The following is a 15,869-nucleotide window of genomic DNA, read 5'->3' on the forward strand; positions in this document are numbered from 1 at the left end:
GTCTGTCTGTCAGATACAGGCACTCTGATGACATGAGGCATTTAATTAAAATAGTCTATCAGCAGGCTGTTTCAGTGTTTTAATCATCTCATACATTCCATTCTACGCCTCTGGTGTTGTGAAGCGTCATGGTTTGGCCCAGCTAGCACAGCAGCAGCATGACAGTCTCTTGCTCGGTGCCCCCATTCACCCCCACCCTCGTTAGGATGGTGGAGGCCCCAGCGAAATGGGAGTAAAAAGATAAGAAAGGTTGTTGTGGATTAAGACAAGGGCAGGGAGGGCTCGCTGCCAATTACAGTTCTGGGCAAAACAGACTCCAGTACTCGACTTAGAGAGGAAAGTAGGAAATTTTTTTCTACAAGAAACAGAACAGAATAAGAGCAAAAAGGGAGTAGGATGATGAGAAAACTACAACCAGCACTTTAAGCTCTCCCTCCCCCATCCCTCCTTTCTTCCCAGGCCCAGCTCACTGCTCCCGATACCTCTACCTCCTCCACCCTCAACAGCTCAGGGGGGCAGGGAATGGGGGATGTGGTCAGTCTCTCACAGATGGGCTCTGCTGCTTCTCTCTTCTCAGATGAGGACGAATCCTGGCATTCTTCCCCTGCTCCAACACGGGGTTCCTCCCCCAGGACACAGTCCTTAACGAACTTCTCTGGTGTGGGTTGTTCCCAACAGCTGCGGCTTCTGCCGATCCAGGGTCCCTCACACAGGACACAGTCCTTGGTGAATATCTCAGGCGTGGATTCTTCACCGCGGTTGCAGTTTCTGCAGTTACAGGGTCCCTCTCTTGGGAAAAGGCCTCTTCTGGGCATAAGTTTAATGAGCTGCTTTGTCGTGGGTTCCTCCCCACAGTTACAGCTATGGATATTGGGTCCCTTCCTCAGGACAGGGCCTGCTCTGGCCATAGTGATAAAGGGTCCCTCCTTCGGGACACGGCCTCTTCCAGCCATAGTTTCAAAGAAGAAAATCACTGTCCCTGGCTCGGGGTCTGCAGTGAAATGGTTGGGTCCCCCCCAAGGGACACGGCCTCCTCCGGCCATAGTCACTGTCCCCGGCTCAGGGACTTTAATGAAGTGAATCGCTGCTCCTGGTCTGGGGCCAGCTTTAGCACAATGAGTCTCTGCCCCTGATACAGGCTCATTATAAAAAATGAGTCCCTACTGCTGATGCCGGGTCTTTAAAGAAATGAAAATATATCTCAGTTTCACCAGTTCTCTCCACAGAATGCAGGGGAGTCTCTGCTCCAGCGCACCTCTTCCTTTCATCACTGACCTTGGAGTCCACGTGGTTGTTTCTCTCACTGTTCCTACTCCTTGCACCACCACCAGTCAGAAGAAAAAGGGCAGAAGAAGGAAAAAGATAGAGGAAGAAGCCTCCTCTTCTGGCTTCTTCTTAAAAAGTGATCGTGGAGGCGTCTAATTGGCTCAGCCCCAGAAGTGGGTCTGGCTCTGAGCTGGGGAGAGTTGCAAGCAACTTCTTACAGGAGCCATCTTTACAGCCCCTTCACCCTTACCAGAAAAGGCTGACATGTCAAACCATGACATGAAGAATGTCTCACTTTATATAACTCTAAACCCGTAATTTTTGTATACTCAAACATCTAGAGAACACAGGAGATTCAAACACATTGAACTTTTTTTTTAATTAAATGATAAAAAAGTCAAGTTTACCAGACAAATAATAGAAAATATAATGGCTTAAAATAGAAAAACCAATAGTCAGCAGTGCTATTAGAGTTCTCAGTCGCAGTGGTGCTCCATGTAATTTGACTTATGGTGATAATTAGGAGGAAAAACCTTGCTTTCATGTCTGAGTGATTTCTTCCAATATATTCAGCATCAACGACTGCCTGGAATAACTTGTTATTGGTCTGAGAATGGATCCTGTGCTGCTATGGGCCATTACCAGCACAAGGATAATCTCTATACTGGAAAGAAGTCTTTTCCAGGCAAACAGAACCAAATGGTAGCGCAAATAGATGGACAGACAGACCTCTGTTTTTTCCCAATAGCAATCATCCTGGCAGTTGGACTGGGGACACCAAGACACCTTGGGACACCAAGAAAGGTAGCTTCAAACACCAGGACCTTTCATGACTTCGATTCAGTCAGTCTTAACTAATTAAGTTTATGAGGCCCTTTTTAAAAGGGAAAGGAGCAAGTCATTTCTGCTTTAGGATAAAGCACAACCCGGATCTGCCAGGTATAGACTGAATACTTGTTCTTCCATCTTGGAATATTATCTCTCACTGTTTGTAAAGTCCTGTTTGCCTGTATCCACCCGTTGTCTTTTGTCTTTAGGTTAGATAATGAGCTCTTGGTGGGGAATTATTCCAGATCTGTATGACTCCTGAGCACCTAGGATGCTGGTCTGCTAGAAACTGCTGGGTCCTGTGGTGATACAAATAACAAAAATAGACTATCTAAGGGAAAAACAACAGTCTTGGACAATGAGAGCAGGAAACTTGGCCACAAACATGACTTGTCATTTGACACAGAGTCCACCTTACTCATGTCAGTGGTTTGATTGCCTCAATCCACTGTGCTCGCTCTGCCTTGGAGCTGGCCTGGATATAATAATGAATGTCATTTTTGGTGATGATTTTGAAGAGGTTGCCTTGCACATTGCCCTTCACCCCTGCAGAGAAAAATAAAAGACAGATCAGGAAGGCACATAGGGAAATGTTTTGTGGCACAGCAAGCTTTGTAGGGAAGAATTTTCATTTAGTGAATTAAGGTATTAGAACTTTCCAATTCATTATGGGTAAGATATCTAAAGCTATTGTGTCTTTGATTTCCCTTCTGCAAAATAAAGATACAGTACAGACAGCCCTCACATAGACCGTATGAACTACTGTGTATCGTATATAAAATGGCTGCTGCTTAGATGGAGAATCTTGACTTATACATAGGTGAGATTAACTCCCTACAGGTTTGTGCAGTAGATTAGATTTGCTCCTACCCATCTTCAGGCAGCTCTTAGCAAGAAGATCTATTGGGTTCACCATGCCTTCTTGTCCTGGACTACATCTTTTTCAGACCTTGTCTTTTGTCCTTACAAAGATGCTCTGTGTTCAACACACACACATTGTGCTTACTGTCAACTATTTTGCTTTAACAGCAGAAACAGTTATCTGTGAGGCTGAGGTTCTAGATAAATGCCTAAGCTAAGCTAAGCTAAGCTAAGCTAAGCAAAGCACTAGCAGAATTGGGTTTTTGTGTTGCTGTCTTCATGTTTCCCCTACAGTTGCATTCTAGCAGGTCAAAAAAGAAAAGGTAATAGCATAAGTAGATAAGGGTGTATAGAAGAGAGATGCCTTTAGAATTTGAGTTAAGCAACATCCAAAAGGAAGGTGTTTCCTTTTTGTCTGTTAACTCTGGAACATTAAATAGTGTCTTAGGACTGTCTCGGAGGTCATCTGAGGAAATTCCATAAAAAGAGGGAAACACAAGATAAATTGGTGTTTCAAGTGAGTATTTCCAAGATCAGTGCAAATAATGGCAAAACAAAAAATCCCCTCTGGTATGGAGAGCCCAACAGTATGGGGATTTTTTTAATGATATACCTCCTCCCTTACTTGCAAGGGGAGAGGAAAGGCCAGCCCATTTATGCATGCAGCTAGTCACACACACAAACCCACATCCAAAGACTCTATTAGGATGGCATAAATATGTAGGTATGGAAGGTTAGAGGCTCCTGCTTACCTGCTGGGACTCCATTGTCCTCCAGAGCTGAGACAAGACAGCCTCGAAGGGAAAATCCACCTACCGGCCTGTTTTCTTCCTGCAAAGAACAAGGAAATTGAGCTTATCTGGGAAATATCATCAATAGAACAACTTCCAGAGCACAGGGACTATTTTTATGAAAGTGGAGATATAATGCTAGCCTTCCCAAATAGGAAACACCCACGTCACAAGAGAAGTCAATTAGGACAGATAAAATAAGTGCAGCGGTATTTTGTTGCAGTCTCAGACATTTCTCTGATGTTGCTGGGAATGGTGTAGATCAATTAAAAGCACAATCACATCTCAAACATGTAGAGTCTTATCAATAACAATCCATATTAAAAAATAATTCTGCAAGTTTTTAGCTTGGTGCTTTTGACTGAGACTATATGGGAAAAATGTACCCATCTTCACTAGTAGGCTGCCTCTCCTGTCTCATCTTCAGGTTCTGCAGTTTTAGTTAATAGCATTACACAGGCGAGTTGCAGTACAAAAATACCCAAACCATGAAGAAAGAGGCAACAAACCTGTTGCACAAGTTCTCTTCACTGTTATATTGCTTGTAGGTTTTTTTAAAGTCACAAAGTATTTCTACACATGTTCCCCTGTTGGGCTTTGTGGTACCCTATGCATCCAGGGCTGATGGATCCACACACCCTTCTGAGTTGTTCACATTGATGACATTATTCCCTCAGCAAGTTTAAATCTGAGCACTGGAAATTCTTATAAATACTTTGGTCTCAGTGACACCTTATCTAATGCTGGAAAAAAAAGAATCCAAATAGCAGTATGACCCTCAAGTGGTGGGATGTAAACCCAGAACGATCACAGTCCCAGGAAGAATCTCTGCAGGAGTGTGGTCCCAGACTGTGTGGGTAGAGCAAAAGACCAATCCCAAGGGTAAGGAAAAGGAATCTCACTGGATAAAAGACAAGGTAAGATGCAGGGATGGAAAATCCTACAAGGACAACCTCTCAGGGTAAGGCCTGAGAAATCTTATTCTGCAGGAAATGGATGGAGGAACCTGAAAGGAGATTTGATTAAGAGAAACATTTATACCAAATTGTATTTTCATTATAACGTTTAGATCTGTAAGAAGATTTCAGAGGGTAGGAACTCCACACTCACATACCTTAGTGGGGTCATAGTAGTGCAAAAAAGCAGGATCAGCTCTCAACACAAATCTCCTCACCTTCCAGTTTTTCCTCTTGTGGCCCTGTAAAACAGAAGAATTGAAATGACCACCAGTAAATACCTCCTGAAATTGCCATTTTCCTGCAGGCTAAAGAGGAGACCTAAATAGGGACTGAAAAAAAGAGGTTTTGAAGGCAACAGAGAAAAAACTTCCTGTATCTTAGTATCTCCCAGGATTTTTGCTTAACATCCTTCTTCATACATTGGTATTTCCTTCCTCTCTCCCTTCCATGTGCTGTGAATCAAGAAAGCAGGACCAAGTGATTATATTCCTGATTCCTGCTCTTCATGTCAGGTTAAATACAGGTCTTGGATTAAAACTGTTCCATAACTTGCTTCTTTATAACTAGGTGCTCTTCATCACATGATCTCTGATAGCAGTACTGACAGGCAAGTTAGCTCTACTGGCCACAACCCTCTAGCCATGCTCATATAAGTCACATTTATTCTCTAGGAAGACCCAAGAGCTGCTAGTTTTCTTGTTTCCCAGTGAAGGTTCAAAGACTATTTACCTGTTTCACTAAGAATCCTTGCTTCACAATTGTGCCGCTTAATTCAGAGATGTTAAATTGTAGCCCTTCCTTGGAACTGGTACTTTTCTTACTGCTCTCAGCCTGCAAATAGGGGGAAAAAAACACAGTGGTCCCACTTTTTTTTTTTTTTAATCTAAACACACTTCTAAGTACAAAGTTCTGCCAAACTATTTTACTGTGAGGGTGAGGCAGCCCTGGCACAGGCTGCCCAGGGAGACTATGGAGTCTCCTTCTCTGGAGGTTTTCAAAACCCACCTGGGATGTGTTCCTGTATGATCTAGTCTAGGTCAATCTGCTTTAGCAGGGAGGTTGGACTGGATGATCTCTAAAGGTCCCTTCCAACTCCTACCATTCTACGATTCAGTTTCCTTTGAGCTGTGTCTAGCTCATACTTCCCAAGCAAATCCTATGCTGTAGCCCTGCTGCTCAGTTTTAATGGTCCAAGATTTACAAACAAGAAATCAGAGCTGTAAAGCCTGGACATATACTGTAGCCTTGAGTTTCTGCAAGACTGCAGCACGGCCTCCAGGAAATGCACTCACAGCACAGCACTTGAGGGACATACCCCTTTTAATACCTAATTATGTAATTTGTAGATCCCTCCATAGCCATGTAGGTCTTTGTCTCCAGCAAAAGTGCAAGTCTTAGTATGACTACAAGCCAAGCTGCTTCTTCTGTGTTGGCCTTCATAGCCTGCCCACTGCATGTGGTAAACCAACAGCCCCAAATCAAGTGTGTGATAAGGGGCAGAAGAGGTACCTCTGTTGGCAAGCTTATCAACCTCTGTTGGTATTACTTACACACATGTAGAGTGCAGTGGAGTCGTCAAGGAACTGCTCAGAGAGGTCACTGTAGCGCGTGGCCTCGATGCTGCGGGCTCCCACCGGCTTGATGAAGTTCTCCTCCATCAGCATGGATGCCAAAGTGATGGCTTCGAATCGTGACACAGCAAAGCCATTGGAGATGAGCCAATCTACCAGAGCAGAACCTGCAAGGAGAAAGGCTGCTCTCATACCAAGATAATGTTTACTTCCAAAGCGAGACAGATGGTTTCTTGCCACACATTTCCCAAAATATTTTGGCACCATCACAAAGAATGTCAGTGAAGTACAAAGTTGACCAAGTGTGTGGTGTCCTATGTGTGTGCTTCCATATACCCAAAGAGCAAGAGAGAAAGGTGACAGAGGGCCCGACTGTACCACTACTTTCCACTGGGCTACCATTGATCCCACCATGAAGGCAGTACAGTCGCTCCCTTGTCTCTGCAACGTGGTGTGTCAGATGTGAGGAAGCTCTTTGCCTACAGTAGGTGTACCTGTGAAGGTCTCTTTGTATTTGTTGCCTTGCTCCAAGTTGTGAGTCAGTTTAATTCCAGTACTGCTGTCACACATTCTCTCCACTATGTGGCTGTAAAAGAGAGTACAGGACAATGTTCTTAGAACAGAAAGACAGCAGAAATTGCCATATACTTCTGTCAATGCCTGGGATCACCTCATGGATTAACAACATGAAAGTCGGGAAACAGCCTAATACTCCCCCAGAAGTTTTGTCCCAAGTAAGGCGTAGGAAAAATTTATTCTCCCGAACAGCAGCACTGAACAAGATACCTCACAAAGCATCTTCAGATTTAAGGCGCTTCAAACTGAGTTATAGCCAGCCTCCATTTACCTTTTCAACACAAATCAAATTAATGACATTTATCTATTTCTTAACCGGTTTTCCGTTTCCTTGTTTACCCTGATACACCCTAAAAACCCTGGTCTGGATTCCAGCTACCAGCTTTGAAAGCTCACCAACACAGCATGAACAATGTCATCACTTAGGCTTTCCCTGACTCTTCATCTTCCAAGGTAATGTATCTCCACAGTGAGAACCTTCACAGTTGACCAGGAAAGTCTTCAAGCCAGCAGTGCCCATGCAGAACCCATGTGCTCCCAAAATGATGGTCAGGAAAAGGTGCATTCCTGGGCCCTGGCAAAAGTCCGGGCAAATCCAGGGGAAAAGAGCCAGTTTAGAGGCTTTTGGCCACACAGGAATGGATGTGTACAGAGAGGAGCTTCCCTTGACCCTTCCCATTCAACAGATCAAGTACTTTGCAAACTAAAGCAAACAGCAGAAGGATAAACCATATACACTTACTGAAGGCTGATATTCCCTAGCAGTTTGAAAGAGTTCTTCATTCTGTGAAGCTCTTGTACCTGTACTGGGTGACCAGCATGAATAGCTCCAGTGATGTCCAAAGCCCAAGAGTCTCGCTCCTCCCTGGAGCAACATTCGAGGAAATAGTCTGTATTGGTTTTTGTCTTTAGTTTGATGAGTAGCTGTGGAAAAAGAAGTGCAAAGCAATAATGTAATTTAGCTATTGTCCTCTACTCGCATTTTGTTTCTTTTAGGACAGGCTAAAGAGACAAAGAAGTCTGACAGGGCTTCCCACCTGAGCAGTACAGAGTAATTCTTGGACATAAGGATGGTGGACACAACTCTGAGTTTTTTGTTTCCCCCTGTCTCATTTCCCAAATTTCAAGCATGGTTTGCATGCATGGAAGTAGTGGTACAGAAATGAGAAGAGACCACCCAGATACTGGATTACATAGGAGCACGCATAGGAGTATTACACAGTACTCTGGTGCTTTTCATATCCAGATCTCTAGTTTCTAAAGAGCTACAAACTCTCATTAGGCTCTTTCTGCCATGAGAAGTACTGAAATAGTCAGCAAATACCAGAGTCATTTCCCTTCTGTCTCTGCTGAGAGGAAGTCTGCAGTGCTGCAGGCAAGCTCATCACTCATGGGTCAGCAAAGCAGCATGGAGCCACTTTCCCTTCCAAAGCCCTCTTGCTGAGAACTTTCCCCAGCAGCAATATCCTATTAACAAAGGAAAGGGGAATCTGATCTGGCTGCCCAGGAACACCCCATGGATACAGCCAGGATTTAAGGCAACTATCATAGATGATAAAGTCCCTCTTTTCCCATCCTCCTCAGATTTTACTGAGCTGTCCATGTCCACTCTCCACATACCGTTGCACTGATGCATTCACATGTTTTCTTACCACTGTGTGTGTGGTTGTTCTGAGGGTTTTTTTATTTGTGGCTATGACTCAGATTTGGGCCCAGGGAACAGCAAAGATGCAAGAGGGAGTTCATTGCTTGGTCTAGTTCCATTGCTAATGGCAGCTTGCTTTGGCTCGCCCTAATTCTGGAAACACCTCAATGACAGGGTTACAGTAATAAAAAAAGGCAGGAGGAAGGGAAAAGACAAGTTAGAGAGAGAGTGTCACTGAAAAGGGGATAATTTTTTCCCAGATAAATTTTTCCCATCATACCGGTCTGTTCTCATATTCCAGGCACGGACAAGTAATAGTGCAACCATCCAAAAGGATCCTGCCCTTTGGAGAAGGCTCCTTCTTGCCTCCTTCAATTTTGTAATACAGCAGCTTATCCTGAAGCAGAACAAACCATCTCACTTTCCAGTTATGAACAATATGTCCCTAGAGGGGAAGAAATCCATATGGATAACTTTAATACAGGCATTGTGAAATTACTGTATCTTCTATCACTTTTTTTGGAGGGGAGGTGAAAATGTAGGAAACTATATGAAAACAAACACAACAAGTCATCATGAGTCCTGTTGTCCCTGAATACACTTTTCTAGTAACAAAACAGCACAGCTCCACTGCTATAAATACAATAGAACAACAGGAAGATACTTTGCGCTTCTTTGCTGTCAGGAACTACTTCTTGCAAAAGCTCACATGAATTATCTGAGAGAGCTGTCATTTAGGCAGAAACAGGGTTAAATCTGACATGTGTGAGGGCTCAGGGAGACAAACTCCTCCTCTCTGGTGACCCTGGGTAGTGTTCAGTGTGGCTTGTTTTGTCATTTTGATGTGGCTGTAGGTGCCAAATGGTTTTGAGAACACTTCCCTAGGTGAAGTGGCTTTTCCTTACACTCCATCTTGCTCCTAATGAATGGTTTATTTCTATCTCATCTGCCTCCAGTCTACTGGGCTAAAACATTCCCTAAGCTAAAACATTCCCTGTGCTATTACTTCCTGTAAAAGAAATGTGCTTATTAATGGCCAAGGGTTGAACGAAGGCTGCTGTTAAATGTCTGCTGTGTTATAGCAGAACACAGACAAAAATATCTGGATTTCCCTCTGTAAACAGCCCCCGGCTCTCCTTAATCTGGCTGTAGAGAGCAAAGCCAGTGTGTGCAGCCACTGACAGGCTCAGTCCTGCCTGACGTGTCAGGTCCAGCTTCACGGTGGGAGGAGCTGACTTGCATTTCTGCAGGGGCTGGGGCACTACAGCCAACAGGCATAACACAGGGCAGAGGAAGCTCTGACACCTGGGAGAGCTGAGTATGGCTAGAAAATGTGGCGTGATGAGTCTCTAAAATCTGGAGCACTTTAGCTGTAATATCTTCTAGTTATACTAAACACAATTTATCTAACAGGTTTGTTCTCTCCTTCTCTTTGCTGCTTGCAGTGCTTTTTTTCACCTGTTGTGAAGTTCCCTGCCCATTTTCCAGACAGCATATCCTTTGCTATTGCTCTTTCCTTCTTAGAGCTTTTCTTCTTTTCAGGAGATTGCCTTACTTTTTTTTTCTTTATCTTTACCTGACTTCCATACATTTACTTTGTAATACATAACAGCACATAGCTGAGTCATTTATAATGCATTTAGGTCATCTCCTTGTGTCTACTCTCTTCTTCAGAAAGCTCTATTTTCTTTACCAGATCATAACTCCTCCTATTTTTTCTTTCCTCTGGATCCCTTATTCCCTTCTCCCTGTTTCCTTTAGTCCTCTTCTTTGTGTTCTCCTTCCTACTAAACTGTATCTTGGTGATGTACAGACTGCTGGCAATTACAGCTCAGCGTGTAACCTATTTGTCTCACACACTTGGTGCTTTGGTTTCCCACTTTGAATTCAGTAGTCACTCATGAGCCATAACATATAACCCCAGCCCAGAGAAGAGAGCAGGAGCTGGGACTGCTCTGCCCTTGCTACAGAAGGCAGGACAAAGAACAGCTCAGGCCTTGGAGCCCTTTTCCATGGCTTCATGTGGCCGGTGGCTGGCCAGCCAACCGGGAACCCTGCCAGGAGAACTCCTGACCAGGATTACCTTCACATTAGCACCAGAAGCACTGCCATGTACTGTTGAAAAGCATTTCCCAAGCATGGCCAAGCTTTGAATCACATTTTTTGTGTGCAACAAAGAACCGTATTAGTCACTGAGACGGGGCCTAAAAGCCACTTACGCCTCTTGCTAAATCGCCCTCTTGTGTCTCAGCTATGACTGACTTGGTCCTATAGGGAGAAGCGCTGGAAAGGCTGAAATGTGCGACACCATCCTTCAGCTCTTTCCTCCACATTTTGGCTCAAACATTTCTTACAATGCAGCTTGAGGGGTATGGAAGAAAAGTTATTTCATACATATTTCTACATTTGCTTCACTCTGTTGCCCATCAAAAAGGATAGTCTGTTCTCCATCCTCTCAAATTACCTGGGAAACCCTGCTCTGCTGGGAGGCTAAAGAAGGCACAAACTATCTTAAGAGACTGTTGAAACATCTTCTCTCTCTCCATCTTCCTGCTGCTGCTATGTAGCCATTTGCCAGGTATTTCTTTATGTGCTGCCTGCAGAGCTGTGCCCTAGAGACCCAGGTCCTGACAGCTAGTACACTTTCCCCAGGGAAATCCCAATAGAGGGGTTTGAGGGAGGGTAGTGAACACCTGAAGCTCCCCTGGCAGGCACCTGCACGAAGCCATGGGGAGCTCCTTTCCCAGGTGTGGGCAGGAATCCCTCCAGCCCAGCGCCCAGGATACTGCTTCCACTCTAGAGCAGAAGCCACGAAGGGGAGCAAGGGCAGGAGCACTTACCCGTTTGACGAGGAAGCCCTCCTTCAGCACTCCAGCGGCTTCCTGCATGCTGGCGGCAGGGAGGGGAAGCGCCCAAGTCCCAGCAGCCCTCTGCACACGGGGTAAGAAAGCTCATTTTTCTTTGTTGCCCTCCTCCTCCAACGTGACGCACTCTCCCTTCCCTGCTTTTTTTTTTTCCCTCCCTCTCTTCCTACCTGTGAGACATTCATCAAACAGTGAGCTGGCTCTGAGGCGTTACCTGTCCTCCGGGAAGTGAAACAAAAGAAAGTCTAGAAAGGATCTTGAAAGAATTTCACAGAATTTGGTATAGCAAAAACCCACCAAGCTGGCCCATACAAGCAGCCACACAATGACAATTTAGGTACTGCACGGAAGGCAGAAGCAGAATGATAGAATCTCATCCCTCAAAACCTCAAACTAATCAACTCTACTGCTTAAATTTCTCATCTAATAAACATATCTTGTAGGGAATCTATGCATCAGAACACCTTAGGTGTAACATATAGAAGATTATGATTACAGGGAGACTTTTACAAACCTTACAGTGATTTCTTTTGCTAGAAATTTATTTACCAAAGAAACCCCAAAGCACCTGAAAGTGCTTTCAGTCACCTCTGGGCATATAAACTAAGATTCTCACCTTAATATCCTAAGGACCTACATAAGCAACTATTCAGACTCTTAGTAAAACAGTCTGACAAACATTGTGCAGTGACCTCATTTAATTCCTCAGCACCTCTACAACAGAGTGCTTTTTCTGTCTCTGAATAGGAGCTTAGCTGTTTATTGCATTTTTGAAGACTTTGGCCACAATAAATCTCTTCGAAAGATCAAATCTTGTCCTGATGAAATAAACCAGTATTAGTATTTCAGACGGCAATGCTGTTCAGAAGTAATAGTCTTTGCTTTACTGTTAGTGTTTCCTGACTTAATCACCAAAGTTAAGATGATCTATGTGGGCAGAGCTAGGAGCTGTGATAAGAAACACAACTTAGAGCACAACAAATAAACAAAAGCACTCGTTGCTATGTAAAAAGAGAGTCCAGAGTTCAGTAACACAAAAGTTCCTCAAGGACCTTGTAGTCTTGGCCCAGCAGATCACATTACTGGTCAAACTTTCGTGGTCCAAGAATATGGAACAAGCAAATCATGTCTTCATTATTACACTATTTTTCATAACTTTTAGCAAGGAAGATGAAGACACCAAAGAATTCAAACCTGACAGTGTACTGGAGATAAGCCAGAGAACAGTCCTGTGGAGGTCATGAGAAATACAAGTGACTGAACACTACTTCAAGTTAGGAAAATTAGTTGTTGTGTAAAGAGAAAGCACACTGGCTGAGATTTCAAAAGCAAGATGGGCCCATATGGAAATGACCCATGTAGCTCCTTCTGGAGCCCCTTTGGAAAGGCAGCCACGAGGCAACTGGCTGTGCAAGTCACACCCAAGTCACGTCTGTTCTTCAGTCCACCTACAGTGAGGACAGTAAGTTTAACAGAACACCTAGAAGAGTATTTTTTTTTTATATAGAGGTATTATTATTTTCAAAAGTTATTAATAGAAATCTTTATAAATGTAAAAAATATTCTCATGGCCTTAGAATAAAAGTGTTTTCCATTAAAGAAATAATCTCCTCTGTGTATATAGATAAATAAAAGTTGTACTCAGATGCAGGATTTTGGGGAAAAAAACCCAATGCAGTCAACAGAAAGAAGAAAATTAACTTCATCTCATAATGTTCTGTACATCAGAAATAAACTTAGGAAAAAAGAAATCTTGAGTCTAGGTACACAACACAGTGCTGCATGTGTTTCCTGGGCATGCACCCTTTATGTAACGAGCTCCAGGAACTCAGTGTTCCACTGTTTGGTATTTGAGGTTTGACTTCATATTGTTCAGCTTGTTACTGCAGGCAATTTCTAACAAGGTGGGTGAGATAATTTCATGCTAGTGAGGACAGGTAGAAGCTTGCAGAAGGATCTCACTTAGAAAGTGATCTCAGAATTGAACCATAACCCATCCTTGCTAAAGATCTCAGTGAGCTCTTTCTCCAACACACAGACTACCCAACAACCCTGCAGACCATTCTCAGCAAAATTACCATTAGCAGCAAAGCATTTTACTGTCAAACTGCTAGTGAAGGGTGAAGCAAACATTGCTGTACGTGGTCATTAAAAAACAGGTTTTATATTAACTACATTCTATAACCTAGACTCTTTACTTTCTTCAATACTTTGGGTATTTATCGCACACTCCCCTCCACCCCATCTCATCTGCAGTTAATCAAGGCTAACAAACTGCCCCACGTTGCTCTGAGGCTGAGTAAATACCAATCTTCCAGGGTCACACTGTGTAAAACAAACGAGGGTGCCTGGGCTGCTGAACTGGCGCGTGTGCTGGGAAGGCAAGTTCTGGCACTGAAGTCTCCTCCTGGGACATGCTTTGGTCTGTATCAACAGAGGGAGCTCTATTTCAAGTTTCTTGGGGGAGCTGAAACTCCCTGAAGGCAGGATCCTGTTTCCTCTGAACCATTTCTGAGTGCTTTCCACATGTCAGTGTAGTTATTTTTACAAAACTGCACAGTTGAGCACTTGACATTTTCTTCCATTCAAAATGACCCCAAGATACTTGCCAGCTGCAGACTTCAGGGTCGTGGGACGTTACTCAAGGTTAAATGGAAGGGCAGGGGTTCAGCTGGCTGACCTGACATGAGGCTGCTGGTACCTCCAGGTCAGCCCCTCAATGAGCCACAAATAGCTGATGAAGAGAAGCTGCCCAAAGGAGAAGCTCTGTTGCATGCTCTGGGATTGTGTATCATCGTGTCACATATTACAGATACCCAGCTTTTTCAAAGCAGCTTCTCAGGACGCCAGGACTTTGCCCTCTGGTGCAGGACACTCTTAAATACCTAGTACCTCTACTAGACTAGGGAAGAAATAAGATGAAAATATACCACATCAAAATAAAGAATGATGAAACATTTCTAGATAAAAGTGGAAGACAAGTGTTCAAAAGTATTCTGACATAACAGCATTTTTAAACTAACTGTAGAAAAGTGGGTGTTTGAAAAGTTTGAATTGTCTAGACATTGGAAAAAAACACTCAGAAATTCAACACCAAAGTGCAGTTTCTGCTATGAAGAACATGACAGTTCCCATTAAAAAGTCTGAGAGCTGGAATCAGAGAGAAAACAGCAAAAAATTGTCACAGTATTAAAAACTAGACAAACCACAACAGCCACAAAAGCGCAGGGCACTTCATCAGCCACTATTTCCCCTCATCAGCAACAGGACACTGGGCTGTGTTTTTGGGCTGCAATACCTGGCTGGACTTAGGTAGCCCTTTATAGCTTTTTTTGTATCGATGAGCCTTCACCAGATGTTGTAAGTAAAACTGATTCTAAGCCGCTAATCTTACAAAACTAGTTTAGGGCATGAAAATCATGTAGAGATCCTTAAAATGAACATATCAGGCCCAGCCCTGTCCAGACTGTAAATGTAAGTAGAGATTTTGGTCTTGGAATTACAACGGACAGTTGCTAAGGAACAGCAGGAACACGCTGCCTCACTTTGGTGACTCAAAGATGCTCACACAAACCCCGTGACCCTTATTTTAAGCACTTGGTAAGCGAATGCAGCTCCACACATACAAAATAGCCTGGGTGAGATAGAAAGAATCATCTCAGCAACTTCTAAAGATCCTTAAGTCATGGGCTATGGCAACAGAGGTGGCACAACCAAGGCCCAGTGTGGGCACCACAGGCAGCCATCTTAGACCTCCTTCCAGCTACTGTAACACCTGACAAATATCTATTAACTTGTCTTGCATCTTTTATAGAAGCTTCTTGGTTAAATTTTGCTTTGACAACAGTAGTCTGATTTTATCTGCCAGGATAACAAGTGTCTGAGGTCCCTCACCTCTTTTCAGGCACTCAAAACTGGCACAGAATTGTGTACAGCACGCTGAGGCTCTAATTGGAAAAGCTCCTATAGCTACTAGAACAAGCCTAGCAAACTTTTGCCCATGCTACTGACAGAAACAGTACTTACCTATCCACACCCCAAAACAGCTCCTGAGATTATACTAATTGCATGCCCTTGACGGCACTCCAAGGAAAGAGCATGCCTGGCTCATTTTTAACCTTTTTTTCCTTTACAGCATCATTTTGGCATACAGATCACATGGTGACTAAGTTTTTAAACATTCTGTTGTTTAGCCTGTACTAGTTTAATGGAAGTCAAATCATTATTTCAGTGAGTGGGCAACGTTGGAAGAGCTGTTCAAACAGGAAACACACATTATCACAGCTTCAAGCCATGACATGGCTTCTGAAAAGACACTCGCTTGAAAAAATAACAACAGAAAACTCTCCTCTCCATTTTGTGATGACACTGTCAGATATTTTTCCAACATTCTGCAACGGCTGGAAGTTTGCATTTCTATTAGACTCAGGTACATGTGAACTCCTGATAAGGATGGCTTGTAACATGTGCCCTTTGTAACACCTTTGGTGGCAGCACCACACAGCAAA

General features: G+C 43.6%; 1 protein-coding gene across 1 annotated transcript; it reads right to left on the bottom strand.

Annotated features, from left to right (window-relative positions):
• Window positions 1-1,678: 1,678 nt before the first annotated feature.
• On the bottom strand, window positions 1,679-11,441 carry PLEK2 (pleckstrin 2). The gene is made up of 9 exons (XM_010195529.2): window positions 11,338-11,441; window positions 8,778-8,942; window positions 7,595-7,776; window positions 6,771-6,862; window positions 6,256-6,443; window positions 5,435-5,536; window positions 4,861-4,944; window positions 3,708-3,786; window positions 1,679-2,640 (listed from the first exon to the last, which is right to left on the bottom strand). The coding sequence occupies exons 1-9, from the start codon at window positions 11,383-11,385 to the stop codon at window positions 2,513-2,515; spliced, it is 1,068 nt and encodes a 355-aa protein (XP_010193831.1). The 5' UTR covers window positions 11,386-11,441; the 3' UTR covers window positions 1,679-2,512.
• Window positions 11,442-15,869: the final 4,428 nt, after the last annotated feature.

The sequence above is a fragment of the Colius striatus genome, chromosome 6, assembly GCF_028858725.1.
Source record: "Colius striatus isolate bColStr4 chromosome 6, bColStr4.1.hap1, whole genome shotgun sequence".
In the NCBI taxonomy this organism is placed as follows: Eukaryota; Metazoa; Chordata; class Aves; order Coliiformes; family Coliidae; genus Colius; species Colius striatus.